Genomic DNA, 22281 nt, shown 5'->3' with positions numbered 1-22281 from the left:
AGGGACAATTTAATGTTTTGGCCTTGAGAGTGTTGGGATGAAAGGAACACTATGGAGAGAGCGAGTATATTAGGAAGCAATAAATTGTCTGCAAAACACATCATACAAGAGGGATAGCAATCCAGGGACGTCCGGTTCCCAGCAGATCGTCCACTGAAAGCTGGCTGTATGCCAGGAGTCTGCTTTGGGTAAACCATGTTCAGAGGAGAGGGTTCAGGTGCAGCAGGCTGACGCTGACACACAACTCAAAATAGCCGTTGCAGTATGTGCCAGTCACCCAAAATCTGTAGTCTTTACAGGACAGCTGTTTCACACAGTAGAAAAGGATGTGGGCTTGTAACCAAAGGTAGCAGGTTTGACCTCCTTAAAACCATGTTCAGAAGAGAGGGTTCAGGTGCAGCAGGCTGACGTTGACCCACAAGAACTCAAAGTTAGCTGTGTAAGTATGCGTCAGCCACTAAAACTCTTTCTGGCCTTCACATGACAGCAGTATGGCGCAGCAGAAAAGGATGTGGGTTTGTAACCAGAGGGTTGCAGGTTTGACCTCCTTAAAAACATGGAAGGATTTTATGTCCCCCCCCCCCACCATTGTGTAAGTTCTGTATACAATAGTATGATACAGGGGGTAGAGCTCAGTGATAGCTCATCTAACTGCAGGTCAACTCCAGGTGCCCCTTTGCCCAATGTTGTTCTGTATGTCCCATCGCTCCTGAGGTATGTGACTAAAATATTAATGTACACCTGGCCCTCACATTGCACATGCAGGTTTCATCTGCTCATTACTTCAAGAAGTCAACAACTCCATTGTTGTATTATAAGTAACAAACTGGAAAGTTCAGAAACATTGTACACGCACACACAGGCACACACAAGCATACCCACACATCACACACCCATACTCACACACAGAGAAACATTCAGGCGTATGCAGACACATACATGTTAAGGTCACTTCCCCAGCAAAACAGACCAAAGCAAAAAAAAGGACCCACAGCACAAACAGGACTTTATTAATTGGGTCATATCTGGTACAACCTCTTTAGTGCCCTGCTGGGGCAGGGAAAATGTGTGTGTATGTGCATGTGTATGTGTGTGAGTGTCCATTTATATGTAAGGTGGACAATGTATCAAGTATTTCACTGGAAAATACACACCTAAATGATATAGGACAGCAGTTGAAGATCCCTGAGGGTTTAACAGAACAGTGATGAAAGACGCCAAGTAGTCTGACAATAATATACATTTATTGTACATGAGTACTTCTTCATTCACCAAAAAGCATTGCAGTAAAATGTATCCTGACTTTGGGACACAAGTAAAACCTTCTGCCACACCTTGCAATGTTTCATTGCAAAAATAAAACTGTGAAACCCACAAACAGACTGAACTCATTTTGAGCATTGTGAACCACAAAAAAAAAAAAAACGAATTCAAGCAGACAGCAATGCAACTGCCAACATAATATATAAATATCACCACAGAACCTACATGCTCAAGGCCTCAATACCCCCCAAATAGCATCACCTACACCAAAACCACTGTGCTCTTCCTACAAACATCAGTGAAATAAACCAGTCCAAACACAACAAAACACAACTGGAACAGATAAAACAACATATTGCACTTGACAGATTTAGAAATATCTGCCTGGTTCACATTCTGGCACTCCCACCACTGAAAGAATTCACTAGATTCTGCCCTAACAGCAGGCTCAGAAGAGGAACCAAATGGGCCTTGGCAAGTTTATCTATATTTCGTAAAAATATGACAAGTTTCTGAAATTTAGGACATGATAAAAAAGTTAGATTTTTTTTTTTTGCAGTGGTTTGAACTCAAACTGTGCAGATGGGTAAAGGTAAAATAAACATGTAATGATTAACTGTACACTGTGTGCTGTGTCCCTGGCCTGCAGCCCTGACCAGACTCAGGCAAGAAACCAAACTGACAAGCGGCACTGCTTACCCCTCCCACAACACAGGGCACCACATAGGGAGCTGGATGAACCACCCTCACATGTTTTTACCCGCAGAAACCCTGTGTAGAGCAACTCTTGTGGCTGACATTTTACATTCTACCTATATACGTAGCTAGGTCAGTACTGATGTTCATCTGTATTAACCATAATAGCTGAAAATAAGTACTTTGTGCATAAGAACAGAAGCTGATCTGCTAACCTGGGATTTCAATCTGCAACCTCCAGGTTAAGGATCACATAAGCCAAAAAAACTACTGCCCACTGCCACACAAGGTAAGTAGGTGTTACGTGTCCAGAATAGGATAGGTATAGCTACGAAACATGGAAGATGACCAGTAGAACCATTTAATGTGTCTAGGTGTTCAACTCTTCTCCCTTCATGGGTGCAAAAATCCCCACTCAGGGATATGTGAAAATTTTAATTAAATTAGCTAACTAATGTAAAGATGAGAACTTTTCACTGTCCGTTTAGACATGCTCAGAAAAAACACACAAAGTACAACAAATGGCAAGGAAATTATCCAGCAAGAATACAGGATCATGCAATGAAAAAATGACCAAAAAAAAAAAAAAAAAGACACGCAATCAAATGTTCCCTAGGTCACATCCGCTGCTGCTGTGCCCCATGTTTGGCGGAAATGGCACTGCAAGTCCCACAGTGATGAGGTGGATCCTGACAGCAGCATGAGAACCCACCCTCACCCTTTCCCTAAAGCCCATATTCCACTGCACCTCGTGAGCCATTCAGGCTCACAGCAGAACCTGGGTGGCTGGCACCAAGACCCCAGAATGCACTGAGAGAGGGGGACGGGGTGTAGGAGATGGAGAGTTAACAAACAAAGGAGAGGAAAAGAAAAGCAAGGAAAGAGGAGAGACAGCGGCATGTAATTTGTCTGTCTCTTCTTTGGTCCTCTGGAGAATGTGAATCCTGCTGCTCTGTGCTGGTAGGAACAAAGCAGGTCTGCCAGTTTCCATACAGAGATTACTTGGTAAAGGGACAGTACAGATGTTCCTCTATTACCAATGGCTAAGTAACACATTTCCCCACAATGCCACCAACAACTAAGGCACCACTTTTCTACGTAAGTAACAGAGTTTCACTGTAAAGCGGTATAAGGAAGAAGTCCTATTACTGAGATGCAGTGCATCTCCAAATATAGACTTCAGCACTACAGCAAAATACTTTATGTTTCCGACTCTTTGCACTTCATGAAAATTCTGTGGCTGCCAAGTCCCAGACTCTGGATCTCCTTAAATATTCAGCAATAGAACAGCAGGCAGTCTTTACAGTTGAAATTTCTATTGGAAAAGCATTATATACATGTGCTATTTTCACATGAGTGGTGAGGTAGGTACCACAACCCTAATTTCTATATTTCAAATTATAGAAAAATCCTTTTGGTTTCACAGTTTTGATGAAGCACTGTTTTTTGGAACTCAGACATTTGAGTAAAATGAAGGACTGCCTGTATTAAAATGGTACAGGGGGTTGATCATGTGGGTCCAGCAGGCACAACACCGGACAGCCTCTTTACACTAGGACCCTCTCATGGGTCAAACCAGGTAAGTACCCTTGAGCTCAGGCTCTGAACAACCATTTAGTCCCGCAGGGGAATCCAGTTACCCATCACATTTAAAATTTCGAACACGGTGCAGCAACATTCCCATTCCAGAACATTCTTCATCATGTTCTGATGGTGTACAGCAGAGGGGTTCCTGACGAGTCCACATCCTGGTGGCAGGCGGAGCTGGTTGTGGGGGAGCTGGAGGAGTGAGCTGAGAAAGACAGAGGCCAGTTTATCACAGACTCACAGGCCAATAGACACATCTCTGCAAAGCACTGAGAACTCAGCAATGAATTCAAATTCAGATTTGAAGCCTCCACAAGACTGCTGAAAACATTTGTACCCTGCTGGGGCTGTCAGGAGAGAGGCATCTTACCTCTCCTGCCGCTGGCCCACATCTGTCTGGCCAGTTTGTCTGCTGACGTCTGCTCCGAGATCTGGACATGGTCAACTGAAATACAAATGTACAGCACAGCATTTTAATGTGAGAGCCATATGAAAGCAAGCAGAACTACAAATCCCATGCAAAGAAGCACACACATATTAGCTACATCTCACATATTATATCTGTCTGTCTATATTGTGCAGCTGTCTATATTCTGTCCAGAGAAAACACACATATATGATTAAATTAAGCCTTTTAAGTGCCTTATTTCTGGCACATATTGAATGGTAAATACATCTTGCTGGTATTGTCATTATGACAATGTGATCCACACCACATTTAGAGGCACAGACATTAGTCTAATTTTCTGAGCCTATATTAACATAACTACATTTTCTAATGAGCATCAGAGCAAGAGAAAGTCAGTTATGATTCCTGTTAAGGACACCCCTCTTCAAACTGGGCGTCTCCATTTCACCTGTTCTTTAGTGGTCATGCTACACTGAATGAGGAGCTTTCACTCTGAGCTATATCAACTACTTTGCAGACTGATTACCTTTATTGCAAGGCTTTTAATTCGTTTATGCTGTATCATAATTATCTAATGCACCTCATATAGGCTGCCCTCGATAAAAGCATTTTCTTGATGATATAATAATGATAATGATAATGATTATGTCACGACTGCCTTACTGTAGTTGCTGTCGAGAGAGTCCATCATGGTGTCATTTCCGCTGTCCCTTGGGGTGCCTTCAACCCCGGAGCCCCACCCCTCCCTGCGGGGCCGCCTCTTCCTCCTGCTTTTGCGGGTGCTGATGCGGATGATGCCGTGCACCAGCCTGCACTCCGCTTCCTCCTCCTGCAGGTGGTGCTCCTGCACCACGTCGCGGATCAGCCGGCTGATCTCGCCGGTCTTGCTGAGGAAGACCGAGTCGGAGGTGCAGAGGGCCAGCTGCTCGATCTGGTGCAGGGTGTACAGCTCCAGGAGCTTCCTGGCGATGAGGGCGTCGACGTCGCCGCCGTCCTCGTCCCACTCGTCCGGCTCGTCGTCCTGCAGGCTCAGATTGTCCACGCTGCTGAAGGGGCGCTGGCTGTTCCCCTTCTCCTCCTCTGGCGGGCGAGAAGGTGCACTTTTACGGACTGCCGTGTCCGGGAGGATCACCTCCTTACCTGCGATACGGATGTCCGGGTAGCGGATGCTGTCGAACTGGAGGAGATTGCTGGGCTTGGGCTCCACGCAGACTGGGCTGACGGCCTCTGTAGGGTCCCTCTCGGGGGGGTCAGTGGAGCTCTCGTTGGCTGGCAGGCAGGGTACATAGCGGCAGTGATGGCAGGCTCTGTACAGGCCGCAGGTCAGCAGGTAGCACACGGCCACCCTGCAGCCACGCCACCCAGGGGCGGGACAGGCGCTGCACGCCTTCTCCCCACGGGACGAGCTGGCGGAGCCCGGGATGTACCCCAGGGTCTCCGAATCTTGCTCAAGGGCATCTCTGGGGCGGGCCTTCTGTGCAATCCCTGTTGGCTGCATCTCGACACCGTGGTACAGCAGCGGGTCCACCGGGTCCACACACCGCTCCTGGTAGCATTCTGGGCCATCACTGCTGTCCTGGGACAGGAGGCGTTGCTGACGGGAACTGTCTTCCTCCATCCCTGCCCCTCGAGCGTGGAGAGAGACATTGTGACAATTACTTGTGCCACTTCCAGGCATGGCTCACCCACTCCACGACCTATCAGGGGAAGGGACAGGGAGAGAGAGAATAGGGACATATACTGAGAAAGTTAGATAGAGGAACAGGACCAGGGACAAACTATAACCATTTCAATTTCAGTAAGTCCTCATATATCCAGAACATGCCTAAGGACAAATACATTGGATTCATCAAATTACTTATTTAATTTGGGAAGGCATATCAACGGTTCTTTCTCATAATGAAGGAATTCAAAAAGGAAAACAAGAGAACGAAATATGAGAATATTTCACACATGCATGCAATCAGCCGACGGTACAGGAATGGAAACAGAGAAAGTACACAATCTATCCATCTGTCTGAATATCCCTAAATCCTAAAGATGCCTAAATCTCGTCATTCACGTCACAATCTCATACTCTCGATCGCCGCACGTGCATAACACAGTCCCAGCTCTCTACGCCGACAGTGGCCACGGGCGTATGAAGGGTTTTTTATTAGTATTATGGTAACTGGACACCATGACGAAATTCAGTAGTTTACCAGAACATCGTCTTAAGGCGAGGGTGTCTATAAAATGGCTAGATCGATACAGATTTTTTTTGTCACGATTGTGCTGAACTGGTGCAATAGTAAGGCCTATCTGGAACTATAATCCGTGTTTGCAAACACTCCATGCTGGACACCACACAGCTGCCACTGTCGAAAGAAAGAATTTATGCTACACTCTCTTTTCATTGCGCATAAAAATCTTGCGGAGCAGCAACAGATGGATATGGAAATGAAAGCATCGGTTTAGTACGATATTTCATTTCATTCCAAAACAGAAAAAGTCCTGTGCATTTTATCGCTTTGACATTCAGATGCCGCTCCTTTACGTCTCATTAAAAGTTCCTTCTGGGCTTGTAAAGTAACGACATTTAGTCTGTCTCATTGGGGTGAGCAATTTTCTTTAAATCCGACTCGCACTTACCTCATGTGAAGCAACAGTCTCAGTGACCTCAGAGTTTGTTTTTTTTTTCTTTATGCCGGAAGTCAAAGTTGTATTCTTCCTATGGCAGTGTTTGCACCGCTTGTCAGATTTCCCTGACCCTCCCCTTCGGCCCGGCGCACGCAGGTAACTGGCTGTGTTGGGTTAGACACGCCATGGACTCAAAAAAGCCCCCACCCTCCGGATCTCTCGAACTAAATTAAATCTTCCTCCTTGCGGTCCTCCCTTGCTCAGTGTTACTCCGGCGGCAGGTGGATTTCGCACCCGCCCCCATAGGTGAGCGATGATGTCATCGTCTCCTACTTTATTTGAGAGTATATTTGCATGCGTACGCTTGCACGCGTTGTTCTACCATTTCCTCATCTTACGTATCCTTATGTTTTAATAGAGCAGCGTTTCCCAATCCTCTCCTGATTCAGATGATCAGTTATTATTATTATTATGTTATTAAGCAGCTTCAGGAGTTCATAACGAGTTGATCATTTGAATCAACTGTGTTGGAGCAGGGAGAGATCTAAAACATGCAGGACAAAGGGTCCTCCAGGAGACGGTTGGGAAACACTGGTTTAGAGGATGGAATGGCAACATGAAATATTTTCTTGATGTTTGTAAATCAACATATCCTTAATTACATACATATTGAGAATCTCTTAGTGGACGGCCAAATAAACTACAAATGTGCTATCAACTAGAATAAAACACCATCTTTGGCACAGCAGAGTACAAAAAAGCGAAGGTTTTCACGTGGACGAAGAAAGAATTCTCTTAATGTCAGAAACGCCTTCAAATATAGAATTTCCATTTAAATGAATGACTTCAAAATGAATCCAGGTTTCAATGAACTAGGGCAAGATAATGTAAGGCAAAGTGAACAAGCGCTACTTCAAAACTGTTACTCAGTGTTTCCAACATGCCTATTGTAACCTGTTATTTATTTTATTTAAATTATTGTAAATATATATTTTTTTATTTATTCCGATCTTTCGGCAACCCATTTTTTGGCAGCTAACACAGACATAGAGCCCTCGTATGTAACAAAATATGCACAGAAATTATTGAGATAGTCTGAATTATTATCTCTGAAAATCAGAAAAAGAAAATCATTTTTGCTGTGGGAATAAAACCACATGTGGACACATTAACAGAATATTTCACAGTCTAAAGCTATTAAAGAATGTTTTAGCTCAGACAGGTTTTTATGGCTATGTATGTAGGAAACCCCCAAAAGGTCCAAACTCTCAGTGCTGGTGCTGTATAGGTATGCCCTGCATTCTGTAACGTGGAGAATGGCATACCTTCCATTCCAATAGTCGTGAAACCATTATGTTGCAGTACGTCATATGAACACTAGGTGGCAACAGTGGTGTATTTTTCCCAGGGCTGCAGACCAACTTTGTCTGTGTTAATGATCCTTTACCAAGAGACATAGATGTAAATCTAGCTTTAAATTACAAGGGAATTTATTTCTGAAGGAAAGGTTCAGGAATAGTTTCCTCATCTAATAAATCATCTCAATGTCTCATCCCCTCCTCTGTGCCAATCTAAAAGAGAACATCTGCGCTGAATCTGCACAGAATCTGAGCGTTGCTGGTGCAAAACACACACACACACACACACACACACACACACACACACACACATCACAGGTAAGGCCATGACATGGCAGCCGTCACTCTGTCCTTGATGAATAGGGTTGATTAGTCTGACTGTCCTGTAGATAGAGTGCATTGCAGAGGGAACAGTTTGTAGCCAGTGCACTGGACTTGGGCACTGTGTAAATCTGTCACCCTGTCTCAGAGTCATGCGACGGAGCAGCCAGGTGTTGGTGCAAAACTCTTGTTTTTCTCATCTGCAGAAAGCAGGAAGTCCAGTCCCTCTGTTGGGATGTCTTAGTGAGACTGAATGAATCAGAGAGATCACCACCCATCTGAAAATACGACTGCACGTCCTCATCAGCAAACAGACACGCACCCCATTACCAAAATGCAACGCATTCCAAAACTGAGAGCAACACATAACAATTGATACGCTGCAGTGTACACTGCAGCACTGAAAGGCAATGACACGCATTTGGGGACCACGCGCTTCTGTGGCTAAACTGGAAGACACCGTGTGCATGTGCAGATCACACCCAAAGTGAACCCCCTTCGTCCCACGTTTGAAGAGCCAACAGCAGTAACAGGACGGAATGTTCCAGGAAAAAAAATGGTCAAACGGCCCTGTGACTTCAGTGGTCGGCCTTGGTGACGGTGTTCGTTTGGACAGAGCCATGTTTCACGGCGACGGAGAACAGAGGGATGGAGGCGGGCCTCATCCGTCACAGGAAACAGCTCATTTTGCCGAACAGCAGCTCTCAATCACCGCTGCACCGCCACCTGCTTCGCGGGGCTGGAGAATGAGATGCCTGCAGTCTATCACTCTTCTGAGGGTGTGTGTGCGCGTGTGTGTGTGCGGAGGGGGAGGGGGGCAGAGGACTGATGAGGACAGTGCTCATAGCTCCTCCATCTGTTTCAGGACTGTCTCAGCCTGTGGACGTTTTGGCAGGGGTGAAGAAATGACTTCTCTCTTCTCCGAGGTGCCCGTCTGCAAGTGCAGGAGAGACGCTGCAGCTAGCACTCATTATATCCCGTTTCTCACTGCAGAGCTGGACCCAGCATGACTTTCAAACCCCTTTGCCACCATAGAACTGGAAACAGACATATGCACAAGCTCACACACATTCAGGCAAGCACATATATGTACGCATGCATTTTCATACACACTCACCCAAACACACACACCCACACACACACTCACCCAAACACACACACCCACACATACACCTACACACACACACACACACACACACACACAGACACTGCTCATGGGTGATTTACACAACTGGCATGCACCCTGATGGCTCAGTGAATATTGCTGCTGTCTTTTCAGGGCAGATAGTCTGAATTTATCATTGATCCTGAGCCAGGTCCCTTGCTGTGGGAATGAAGGATTTTGGATGTCCTTTTTCCTTCATGACGTACGAGCATCTAATTTTAAAATTCTAATTTTAGAACTTTTACACAGCAGGAAATTCGGTGTTGGACGGATTTAAAAATGGATTGCTCTATAACAGTCAGTCCACAAACTGTAAAAGGGGATGTGCCGGTAGAAAACACATATCCACATGTGGGAATTGCAAGGTGCTATTAATAACAGTTTTTATTTTATTTTTGCTTATTGAAAGGTGTTTTAAGTTCACATGGCAGACTTAAAAACGTTTCATTAAAATGGAACAGAAAAGAGACTGCTGGCAGCACCTTCGGAATATATACTGCCCTTTGACCCCCCAGTACTCTATCATCCTCCCAGCCAATCAGACGCTGAGCATCTCTGCCGGGAGCACCAGCCCCCCTCCTGGTTGGGCATCTGGACTGCTATGTGAGGTAATAAAGGAAGTGAAACTGATTATCGGAGAGAGAGGAGCCGAGAGCGTGCCACTCCATGACAATTACAGGGGCGGCCTCCCTGGGACCACCGAACTCATCTAAATTGTGAACACGGAGGCAGTGTTACACATGTGGCTGCTGTGCTGTGTACAGAGATACTGTGATTTGCACAGACACTGTTCTGGGCACACAGAAATTGTATTATGGACACTGTGCCCATAAGGTGCAGCAAATTTTCACTCTGTTCTGCTTTCTTCACGTAACCTCTGATGAGGCCATATTTAAGATAGCGCTGTGTTTCTTGTACGTTGATACTCTTCTTACATTCAAATCAACCACACGTTTATCATTGCAAATGAATTGCGTTCTACTTTATTGAAAACATTTTTAATATGCAGACCAGAAAATGAATGCCTTCACTACTGTTCAATCCATATCACTGCCATAGGAATGGATTTTTTTAACTGTTCTGCCCCATTGGACACATTTGCTGAAAGGTAAACACTGGCTTCTTGTTCTGAGGCTAATGAATGAGGCTCTTAATGTTTTTGTTCCTTCCCTTAATCACCAGGGCATTGCTCACTTGTTCCCTGAAGAGGAGCGCTTTATAGCAGAATTAGTATTATCGGCCTTACGTTTAACAGAGTACAAAAATATCAATGTGCAAATCCAGTGATTAAATGGAGGAGGAGCTGAAATTGTGCCAAAACAGTGAGATCCTTCAGGGTGCCTGCGATGCCTGAAGGGTACAGTGCGACCTCTTCTAAAATTGTCGGTAGCCTCCTGGCCCCTGCGTACCAGATTGACAGCTAAGGTGTTAGCCCCACAGCATCAGTTCAGTTCCAGGCTGTGTTTGACTTCATCACCATACACCAGCCTAGCTGTCAGTTCCCTTCCTTGGAGACCTGCATAGATGCGAAGCAGGGAGGGAAACCAAGAAGGCCAAGTCTTTTTTTTTTTTTTTTGCTGTTGTGCTGGAGTTTTCAGCACCTTGTCAGGTAACAGTAAAAAAAAAAAAAATCTGCTGAATGGGAGGGGACTGATGAAGGAAGGGAGAGGGAGAGTTAAAGTGAAAGAGTAGAAGAGACTGCGAAGAGAAGGATGTGTCTTTGAAGTACATTAGTAACAAACATCATCTGTTGGGGGAGGAAGAAAAACAGGCACATAATTGTTTCCTAACATAACCTCTCTCCCAACAGTCAGAAAGGACAAATGCCTTTATGGTCTTCTCACTAGAGCCAAGTTTGACCAGACAAGTCCTCTCTCTAAAGCAAGCCTCTTCTGAACAACCGCAGCTACAACAAAACAGGATGTCTTACAGGCCACATGGTGCTGGAGGACCATCACACAGCCAGCTGGGAGTGACGGAGTCCCCACAAAGAAGACCGGGGTCTTGGCATCTTGGTGTGTGTGTGTATGTGTTTCTGTTTTCATATATAGAAGAAAGTTCTTGTAGCGTCACAAATCTTGAAAAAAAAGCCTTTGATGGGAGAGAGAAAAGACAAAAAGCACAGAGGAATATTGAGAAAATGGGGGGAGGCATGGCAGAGAAGGGAAAAGGATGAGCACACAATGGCACGGCCTTGTAATTCAGGCCCTGGGTTTCATTTCTGGAGACATCTGTGGGAGACAGTTATATTGTTGTGGTTTCAGTCTTCAAATAAGTGCTGTGCTAGTAAAAAGGCAATGTGGGTTTCTCTTTTCCAAATGGATTTATTTCAGAGCCCCCTCTGTGTCTCTCTTGAGGACTCAAAGGCTGGCTGGCCCCTATTGAAGGCCTGCAGTGTTTTTCAAAGTTTAATTTCTGTCAATTGTCCAAAAGGCTTGCATCCATATTCCCATCACCAGGACTAGGAACACTTGGAATGCTCATTCTAACGCCGGAGGAAAAAAAAAAAAAAAAAAACGTGTTTGCGTGTGTGCTTGTGTGAAAGGTATGAGTGAGTGCGTGTGTGTGTGTGTGTGTGTGTGTGTGTGTGTGTGTGTGCGCTCACGCAAGGTGTGGGCGTGTCTGTGTAAGCGTGTCTTTGTGAAATGTAATTAAATGGGTTTGGGGAATATATACCACATATGTCTATTCACATATTAACTATGTGATTTTGGTTGTGTCTGATGTTCTGTGGGTATAACAATACTGAACACATGTCTGTGTGGATCATGGCTAGACCAGTGATAAATACATATAAATATGTATAGACTATGTCACTTCGATATGTACACAGTTTTCTTTTCCTAACAAACATTATGTTTACGGGGCTCCAACTCTACAGAGTAGCTTAGTCTGTGATCCCTGGGATATGATGGGCTATGTTAGTCTGTGTCCCCTCATTGCACTGGCCTCCAGTAATCCCACTCCCCACTAGTAACCCTCATACTCCTAAGAGCTGTTCAGTTGACGCTGGTAAGAAGTGCTTGTATCTTCTGTTCAGCGTTTGCCTGCCCGTAGTGCAATACAGGGACATGCGAGAAATAATGATTGGTTGCATGCAAGCGTATTGGAGGACTGCATCGCACATGTTTCGTGGTTCACTGTTTTAATATTCAGAGTGCAGCAGCTTTGCATTTGCAGCTATTTTAGTGTGATTACTGTACACTTTTCTGCCGCTCATGAAATTAGAGCCACCTTATAACAGCAAACTTTATAAACTTTATGTTCTATTGTGATGGAAGTCGCTCTGGATAAGAGTGTCCGCTAAATGCGTGTGATGTAATGTAATGTTACAGTGCTCCTCTGAAAGTATAGAGGGGCAGCGAGGCCATCTTGATGTACGGCTGGCAATTCCAGAGTTTGGGTGATAAAATATTTGTCTATAAAATGTACGTAAAAAGTTTACGATTCCATCTGTTAGGAGAAAATCAGTATTTTTAGGGCTTTTGGCTGTATATGCTGTATAAATTATTCCCATGAGCCCCCTCCCAACCCCCCCAGACTGCAAAATTATGCTACACACACTACGTCATACATTCTGGTCTCTCAATATGGTTTAAGAAATGAAAAAAGTGTGTAGTGGGACCTCAATCTGGCAGCTGTGTTCCAATGACTGCAAAATAGTGGCCCTTCATTACACTGTACATTTTGCTCTCTCCAACAACTGCTGCCAAAACGAGCAGGGCTTCATGTGATCAGGACTGAGCCTGAACTGGGACCAAGTCTGCTGGCCAGAGCGGGGCATCGCTTTGATTCGAGTAAAACCGTTGGCAGGAAGCGAGCAGAGGCGAAGAGCAGCAGTTGGCGCTGAGGACTCCGGCCCGTTTCGCCATGCGAGCTCCCGCGGCTAGTCGTTTGCCACTCGGGTCTTCGTTGCCATGGCAACGGCTGTTGTGGGGGTTTTTTTTTTTAACATATTCAATTCATTACAGATGTGAGGGCACTTGTGAGCCATATTCCTTGTCATGGCCATCAAATCACATAATGGCAGCAAGATGTTCTGAAGTGACTGATCTCCATCTATAGTTACCTCAATGGCTAATTGTCCCAGCGGAATACTTTAAAAATGAATTCAGACAGTCTCCAATTGTGTAATTCATTTAATAGCCACAACGCAGAGATAATGAGAGAAGAAATAAAATGAAAATGAACAGACTCTACTTCCATTGCAGTTTTAGTTTTTTTTTTTTTAAGCTGTGTCATTAGAGAAAGCCAGCCTGTTGGAGTCATAGTCATAAAATCGACAAGAGATTTCGCCTGCTGCAGAAATCGCATGTAAAAAGCCATTTGGGAAAGATATGGCCGGATTGATCTCGGTGCAGTGTTCCAGCACAGTGGCAGGGCCACGGTAATGGACAGAAGAACAGCATTCGGTGTCAGGTTGACTCATCACACAGGCTCCCTTAATTGGATGAATTTTTCTGAAAGAGAAGAAAAGAATGGGAAGGCTTTGCCCCCATCGCGTGGGAGCCATAGTGACAGACCATGGCAACCCGCCGCTCCCTCTCTACCATTCACCTCTGCTTTCAGCTGCCCGCTGGTATCGGCGCTGAAACCTCGCCCTGCCCGCAGCAAGAATCCACATTAGCCACAGTCCGTTTATCCATCTGATCTGAAGTCTGTATGGGCACTGTTCGGCCAGTGAATTGACCAATGACTGAACTGCCTTTTTTTGTTCTTGGTCCAATCCTTTGTTTTAAATGAGACATAAGGGAGATTTTCCAGCTGCTCCCTGGTTAGCATCATGTCTCTGCCACACCGTGAGGCTGACTCCATCCCTGGATCTGCTCTGAAGGGCCATTACTAAGAGAGATAGAGGAATCAGGGTTGAACTAGGAACACTGTGGATGATCATGGAGACTGACTACCTATATATTATCATGGTGCTACGTCTGTGACCCTGGAACAGTGTGTGGATGTGGGGAGATGTAGGCCCATTTGTTGTTAGTGCACATTTGTCTGTCCATTTGTCATTAGATTCTCATTACTGCTGTGCTGTCCATCAAAATGGAAGTTTTATTTCGTCTTGTACAAATCCACTGACTAGGTTCAAACCAAAAACTCTGGATATATTTTTATTATAAGTATCACACACACAAACAAACACAACCATTGCCGCTGTTTCTGAAGGGTCAGAAACTGAAAAAAAACTGGTGAACAAAATATACAAGACCTCGTGATGTATTAATTTTCTGAAAATAATTACATGTTCAACACCCTTGAAGGAATAATAATAATAAAAAACTGGGCCAACGGAGCAGGACAACACAAGGAGGGTGCAATCACTGTGGGAACACTTAAATATTCTGAATGTGGTTTTCTCTCTCTCTCTCTCTCTCTCTGTCTCTCTCTCTCTCTCTCTCTCTCTCTCTCACTTGGTCTTTCTCTTTCTCTCGCCCTCATTCTATGTCTCTCTCTCACTCGCTCTCTTTCTCTCTCTCTCTCTTTCTCTCTCTCGCTCACTCTCTCTCTCTGTCTCTCTCTCTCTCTCTCTCTCTCTCTCTCTCTCTCTCTCTCTCACTTGGTCTTTTTCTTTCTCTCGCCCTCATTCTATGTCTCTCTCTCACTCGCTCTCTTTCTCTCTCTCTCTCTCACTCTCTCTCTCTCTCTCTCTCTCTCTCTCTCTCTCTCACTTGGTCTTTCTCTTTCTCTCGCCCTCATTCTATGTCTCTCTCTCACTCGCTCTCTTTCTCTCTCTCTCTCTTTCTCTCTCTCTCTCACTCTCTCTCTCTGTCTCTCTCTCTCTGTCTCTCTCTCTCTCTCTCTCTCTCTCTCTCTTTCTCTCTCTCTCTCTCTCTCTCTCTTTCTCTCTCTCTCTCTCTCTCTGTCTCTCTCTCTCTCTCTCTCTCTCTCTCTCTCTCTCTCTCTCTCTCTCTCTCTCTCTCTCTCTCTCTCTCTCTCTCTCTCTCTCTCTCTCTCTCTGGTGAGAGTGCACAGGAAACTCATTCTTCCTTTTTTGTCCTTTGTGAAACATGTACGAAACAGCCATTTTGCTTTCAACAACCCTGCTTAACACCGATTGAACTAGCTCAAAAATGAAATGCTTCAAAATGTTCATGTTTCATTTTTCCTTTTATTTTTATTGTCTTGTATGTTTGTGGACTTGGATTCAATTCAGTTTTAAAATTGCACTTGTTGGTGTTGGGCTCTCCATTGAAAGCAATCATTTAATCAACAAGATATTAAAATTCCACTGAGAAGACTAGGCTTCTGAAGGACACCTTTGGCAAAGAACAAATACTACTTAGACAGGGGTTTATTTTAATTATGATTCTTCAGTTTTTTTCTTTTTTCATGCATGCTGGGAAAACTTACAGCCATTCAAACAACCAAATTACATTTTAGAACTGCCTGCAACACCACCCATGTGACCAAAGGGACATCCCAGACCAAGAAGGGCAGAGGGCTACGGAAACAAATGTGGTGTCCAAAAGCAGTGGATTCTGAACAATATAGAGCTAATATGATCTTAGATCCAAACCCTAAGGGTATGACAACTTACACCGAGACAAAATTAATGGCTTATTCTGATCGAAACTCTAAAAATTAAAACATGCAAACCAAACACTGATTCAAACTGTTTTCTCCACTGGACAGGACAGAATGTCTTCACTGACATTTTCTTCCTCCATGCTCTCTACACCACTCATAACCCAGCTGCAAGACCCAAGAAAAATGTTTGCAGATTTTCATTGCATTGATTATGAGGAACAGCACATCCTGACAGTGAACATATGCCACAATATGACATTCAAAACAGAGGGAATGCATTGTTAGCTGCATCTCTAAACATGTGGCCATGTGTAGCAAATATTATGGAGTAATGTCCTCATACATGAAATTTCATTTACCTTTTAAACAGACATTACAAAACAACATCTTGCAGCCATTAAATGAATGGGTCATTACTGCAGTGTTGAATAGTATTTTCACTTCCTTTCTATCCCTAGCATAAACAATGACAGTGTAAATGGTGTGCTTAAAAAAGTGTATGTGATAATTAGCAGTGCAATAAAAAAAAAAGATTATTCTCTCCAACCGTACTTTAGCTACTGCTATATGTGTAGCTGTTTTGTTCAGCCTGTATATTTGAAGATTACCATTTCAGGACACAATGACAAAGTTGAACTTCCTGCCTGGTTTTTGAATCCAAAGGTGTGTGTGCATCCCATACATGGCACCTGTTCTAAAATAACATATTGCAAAATACAGTTTGCAGCATAGGCTTTAATGGTATACTATATATGAAATAGTATATATGTATAATACAATCTAATAAAGATATTACTGTTTATTAAAACAACACTACTCCAGCTGGTGAAGGAGGCGGGACGCAATCTAAGTGAATCCAGCACACAGATAAAACACTTCTGGGAGAAAGCTGAACTCTGGCGCAGGGGGAGAATCATCTGTGTCTTATCACTGCGGGTCCCTTAAACAGAGGCAGCTGGGGGAGCTTGTGACAAACCAGAAGAATCCGGCTCATTTTTTCCCCCCTCAAAGTGCTTCCAAAAGCTTCCAAGCCTGACTGCTGTCTTCCAGGCATGGGGGGTGGTGGGGGGGTGAGCCGGGGGAGGGGGGGTCCTCTCAGCTGCAGTGCAGAGTGGAGGCTGGTTCTCATCACCCGTGACGATAAAACAACCAGAGTGAAAACAAAGAGGAGCCCCAGGCCGCGGGACGTTTCCGCCTCTGGATCCACGCCACAGGTTCCCTGCCCCGTGTGTGAAGGGGTACGAGCAGAGCAGGGTCAAACCCGCAGCCCGGTCTCAGCCTCCGCTCTGCGGACCCTCTCCCACCATCAAAGGTGTGTTCGACCCTTTCTCACTGTCACAGGTTTGTTGGATCACCCCCCTCCATTCTAGGTGTGTTCCTCCTTCTGAAACGTCGTGGTGGCAATGTGTAGAAATCTCTCCCTCGTACCCTGGGCCATAGGACTCCAAACGAATAAATGAGCCAGAGCCGTTTTCCAGGGACAGATGCTAAGGCGTGAATATTTGGTCAGTTTTACACACCAAGACAAGGGAATATCAGCTTCTCAGTTCCCAGGACTTCATGGGAATTTGACTTAAGATTTAATCAAACAAGTCTGTGGAATTAATCATCAATAACAAGCGCAAGTGAGTCAGTCCTGAAACGGCACCCGGGCAAGTAAAAAAAAGCACAGAATGACCAGCATTATCACACACTGCTCATTGTACGATGAGAAAGGACTGGGGGGTGGCTTGCTGTATCCTCTATGGACTGAAGAAACTCACTGAAGGATGGCCAGATTCAGGGAAGGGAGGAGTGTCTGTATTAGTTGTTCAGAGGAAATTCTCAAGTCTGCCCTGATTGCTGCCAGCAGTCTGAACACCAGTGGATTTGGGGACGGGGGACTCACTAGAGAACAGCCCAGGAGCGTCATAGATGAAGCACTAGAAATGTAAGGGACAGGCCGTGCATGCATTAATTAAGAAAAACGCGCTGAAATATATTCCTAAATATTTATATGTATTTACATACAGTATGTTTATACAAATGTATTTTTTACAGGCAGTTAAATCCGCTGTCAATACAAATCCATTGGGAAAAGAGTAAAAATGTCTATTCAGTGTCTACAGTAGGTGGGACTGGATCACAGGTCTGAAGTGGTGGAGACCTGTGCCAGGCGTGGGTCCGAATCGATCTCCATGCGGTAGTGGTACCCCTCCAGCGCCTCCCTGCAGGCGTCCCGTGTGTCGAACATCCACCTCTTGATGCCCTTGCGGTTGAGGTAGAGCACAAAGAGGAAGACCACGCCCACGAATCCCAGCACCACCCCCAGGAAGACGTAGGAGGTCTGCAGTGTGAGGTCCGTGCCCTGGCTGGCCCTGCAGGCCCGGTCCAGCTCGTCCGTCTCCAGCAGGGAGGTGTTCTGCAGCTCGGTGGGGAAGGCGCACACCAGGCGGGCCACATCGGCCACCCGACCGTGCGAGCTGTTGAGCCAGCGGGCGAAGTCCTCGATGGAGCAGGAGCAAGTGAAGGGGTTCTGGCCCAGGAAGAGCTGGGCACTGGGAAGGGCCTCCAGCTCCCCTAGGCTCTCCCCCTGGAAGGTTCTGAAGGAGTTGCGGGTCAGGTCCAGCTCCTCCAGCCACTCAAGGCCGGAGAAGGTGCCGTTCTTCAGCACCACCAGGGAGTTGTTGGCCAGCCGTAGGCGGCGGAGGCTGGGGAGGTGGGAAAACATGCAGGAGGGGAGGTGCGCCAGGCCGTTCCCCGACAGGTCCAGCCTGCGCAGTTCTCCCAGGGTGCCCCAGCGGAGCGAACGGGCCAGGTCGGTGCCGGAGGAGTGGTGGAGGAGGGCGCCGCTCAGGTTGAGCTCTCGCAACGCCCCGCCCGGGATCACAAAGGCCTCGGGGTGGATGAGAGTCAGCTGGTTGCTGCTCAGGTCCAGATGGAGCAGGCTGTGCAGGCTGGAGAATGCCTGGGACTCCAGCTCTCTGATCCTGTTGGTTAGGAAGGGTCACCATGGTTAAACAACGCATTGAGGGTTATCACATTCTCACCACTACACCCACTCCCACACCCCCAACCACTACAACAACAATTTGCCTCTTTGAGCTGTCATGACCCTGGGAGACAGACTGCTTGTGTTAGAGGCATACATTACATATGGCACTCAGTGTGAGTGTGGATAACTGTTACATGCCTGAAAACAGAATAAGAAACACTGACCACCTGCTATACAGGTGTTATTAGACTCTGCGGGGTTCAATTATCACATATAAATTTGGATTTAATTAAAGCAACTCACTCCGCCACCTGAAACATTCAGGTAAAGTGAAATATTTGTGGATAATGCAATATATACGGAGTGCAGACAGTAACTGCAAAACATGAAAGATGTTAAGATACTTACATATAAACCACTAACATAAGTTGCTGAACAAGAGAAACCGTTCCACAACGCTGTCAGAAAAATAAGATTATGAACGTACATTTCTAAAATTCAATTTATTTCTTACATTGTAATCCAGAATCATAGATAGATGATACAATAGCCCAATCACTTCTAAGATGTGTATATTCCGCTATTTTTCATGGCTGTTGGCACAGATGGCTAACGATACAGGCTCGATTATTTATGGATTGTTCCCTTACCCGTTGTTACTTAATGACAGCGTGGTCAGGTTATCGAGTCCTTTAAATGACTCGGGTCCGATTCTGCTGATGTGGTTTCCCGTGATGAACAGATTCCTGGTGTATCCGGGAATCCCCGTCGGAATGTTTTGGAGGTCCTTGGAAACGCACTTTACCGTTAGCGCAGGTTCCGAACATTCGCACCGCGCCGGACACGCTGCGAGGAGGACCGGGGCACAGAGCAGCACGCAGAGTAGGTCCCACAAAACCAAACCCATCATTTTCGAAATCATTGCTGAAAATACAGCCGTAGGTGCAATGATTGAATTTTAACAAATTCCAGGCTATTTAGAAATATTCGCTCACGCACGCAGAGCAAAGTTTCTTAATAAAACCTAAAACAAATACAAGTGCATTACTGGCATTTTGTTACCTCGCTGCAACTTACAACTCTCGCCGCACTTTTTTCAAAACGTCCTCGCCGGCTAGAATGAACGAACTAAAGATGCAGGAATGAGGGCGTCCGGTCGCTCTTTCCGTCCATGAACGACCTTTTACGTCTGGCACCGCATGATGTGAAGTTATCCTCCCAGCTTAAACAAGTAATGCAAAAAGCAAAAAAAGAGGACGTGTTGCTCAGAGGGTTCCGTTGTGTCAGCTTGCCTTTGATGTCGCTCCTGACCTTGCTTGGTTTATCTACTGCCAGTGTATACGGCTTGTTTGCATTTCAGAAGGACCCCGCGCGAGTGGAGGCAGGGGCGGGTCTCCACGTGAAAAGAGAAGTGGGTTCCCACTAGGTGTCTTCAGTTCAGTCCCTGTTGTAAATGGCCCGCGATGATATTAAAACAATATCGCCTCGGAGGATCGAGAATGCTCGCTATACCAGGGAGGGGAGGTGCTCTGCTGTAGCGCTGTATTCCATAGCTACTACCTTTCTTAAAGAAACAAGTCTCGCTGAGAACGGCCAAAAACAATATCGTACAGGCTCTACACAATATATTGGAGAAGTAATCATTGTTTGGTTGGCGCATTCCTGCAGGTAAATTTTGGAGACTACTCTGTAAAGTAAGGCTTTAAGCATGTCATCTTTGAAACTGTGTCTGAGTCAGGTGATTGTTCATTTTCTTGCAAGGCTTAATTTCACTTCGGTTTTATTCTTTCTTTCCCAGGTTGGTTATCTGGATATGTAGCAGCTAGTTCATATAACGCGCATATGAGAGTTAAAACTGCAAGCTTGCACCACGTTGTGTAATTCGAGCACCGATGATGAGCACTTTAAGACTGTCAGAATTCCCATTGATTGTTCTGTAATTAGACTCCCTGGAAACTGTCAGAGGAACCGGGGTAGAAGACGTGAAAGAGGAGTGAAGCAGTGAGAGGGGCCATCGTCTGAAGGACCAGTCTCACACCAAGGGTTTATAGTGTCTCAGTAGTGTATAGAATACCGCGCTATGCAATGCTGGAAATTCAGTCGTTTTAACGCAAACCAACGACTTTTAATTTGACCGGGAATATATGGAGCATTTTAAACCCATTTTAACCCCATTTATGCATATGTATTATTTATCCTACAATGTACTTTCCACACGCATGTACTTCTGAGTATTCTGTTTTAGTAATTCCCCTCACCATCTGTTACATCGTTTAATCTATCAAATGTAACAGTAATAATAACTGATTTACCTTATTTAGCACCTGTCATGAATCCCAAGGACTTGCACTACAGTGTTGGGACTTTCCTCATCTCCCACCAATGTGCAGCACCCAGCAGGGTAATGCATGGCAGCCATTTTGCATCAGAATGCTTACCACACATAAATTGTGAGAGGAAAGGCATTACTTAGCCGAAAACTGAAAGAGCCCGGTTAGGAATTTGGCCTGGACACCAACTCTTTACAATTAGTGCCATGGGCCTTTAGTAATTGTGAGTCAGGGCCTCGGTTTAAACATCTTGTGCAAAAGACCTTTCTGTTATTCTTCACTGTCACTGGACTGGGGTATTGGTCCTGTTCGATCCAGAGGGAACATCACCTCCAATTGTAACCTGGTTTTCCCAGAATGTCTCCTGTTCCAGTACCAACCAAGCCCAGCGGTATAGCTTCAGGGAAATGTTGTAGGGTTGTAGGGTGATGTGATCTCTGATGAAATGATTGTAATTAATCAGTTACTGGGTTTGCTACATGTCTACCATTCATTCAAACACAAGAAAGAGACTAAAATTTGACTTATTGTAAGGAAGAGGTATGGCTGAAGAACCGATAGCGTAGTGCATACAATCGCAAGCTTACTGAAAAGGGAGTCTGCTTGCCTAAGGAAATAAATAATGTAGTATAAGGTAACGCATTCAGTAGCATCTCACAATTCATATGTTTGTGGGGTGAAGTGTGAAAACACATAACGTGATCAGACAGGCAAGCGGAGGGATCTTTTTTATGGAGCTGTAAGTGTGAATTCACAGACGGGCCACCAGACGCTACAATCCCTAGACCTTTAGAGAATGTAGAATGGAGGCAAAAATGGTTTCACTGTCAAGATGAGAGTTTGAGAAAGCTATAGGGAAGCTGTGGGGGTGGTTAGGATGTAAGATTTGTAACAGGGCTCCCTTAACCAGATATCGAATCAGGCCCTCATAATGCGCTGTTTTAGGTCATCAGCTGACATCAGGTGTGAGACCAAACTGGGTGTATAATATTATATAACGCCTGTCTCATGCAACCCTTTAAAGTCCC

General features: G+C 45.2%; 2 protein-coding genes across 3 annotated transcripts; both read right to left on the bottom strand.

The window, feature by feature from the left end:
- Positions 1-3644: 3644 nt before the first annotated feature.
- On the bottom strand, positions 3645-6771 carry LOC118768950 (keratinocyte differentiation factor 1-like). 2 transcript variants are annotated; one of them, XM_036515938.1, is made up of 4 exons: positions 6587-6771; positions 4619-5652; positions 3917-3991; positions 3645-3751 (listed from the first exon to the last, which is right to left on the bottom strand). In XM_036515938.1, the coding sequence occupies exons 2-4, from the start codon at positions 5631-5633 to the stop codon at positions 3660-3662; spliced, it is 1182 nt and encodes a 393-aa protein (XP_036371831.1). In that variant the 5' UTR covers positions 5634-5652; positions 6587-6771; the 3' UTR covers positions 3645-3659. The 2 variants fall into 2 exon arrangements, with proteins under 2 accessions (XP_036371831.1, XP_036371832.1); XM_036515939.1 differs by lacking the exon at positions 6587-6771 and having other exon boundaries at positions 4619-6088.
- An 11300-nt stretch (positions 6772-18071) lies between these two features.
- LOC118769132 (trophoblast glycoprotein-like) lies at positions 18072-19833 on the bottom strand. The gene is made up of 2 exons (XM_036516151.1): positions 19574-19833; positions 18072-18918 (listed from the first exon to the last, which is right to left on the bottom strand). Exons 1-2 carry the CDS (start codon positions 19831-19833, stop codon positions 18072-18074), a joined length of 1107 nt encoding a protein of 368 aa, XP_036372044.1.
- Between the last annotated feature and the right edge of the window lie 2448 nt (positions 19834-22281).

Source organism: Megalops cyprinoides, chromosome 21 (assembly GCF_013368585.1).
Source record: "Megalops cyprinoides isolate fMegCyp1 chromosome 21, fMegCyp1.pri, whole genome shotgun sequence".
Taxonomy (NCBI): Eukaryota; Metazoa; Chordata; class Actinopteri; order Elopiformes; family Megalopidae; genus Megalops; species Megalops cyprinoides.
The sequence above is the reverse complement of the archived record's forward strand: the minus strand, read 5'-3'. Positions and strand labels throughout refer to the sequence as shown.

Coding starts and splice junctions, on each gene's coding strand:
- LOC118769132 (XM_036516151.1), bottom strand. CDS start 19,833: ATGATGGGTTTGGTTTTGTGGGACCTACTCTGCGTGCTGCTCTGTGCC. Junction 18,919..19,573: donor CTGTCATTAAGTAACAACGG/GTAAGGGAACAA, acceptor CCTAACCAACAG/GATCAGAGAGCTGGAGTCCC.
- LOC118768950 (XM_036515938.1), bottom strand. CDS start 5,633: ATGCCTGGAAGTGGCACAAGTAATTGTCACAATGTCTCTCTCCACGCT. Junction 3,992..4,618: donor CTCTCTCGACAGCAACTACA/GTAAGGCAGTCG, acceptor TTTGTATTTCAG/TTGACCATGTCCAGATCTCG. Junction 3,752..3,916: donor GTGGGCCAGCGGCAGGAGAG/GTAAGATGCCTC, acceptor TGTCTTTCTCAG/CTCACTCCTCCAGCTCCCCC.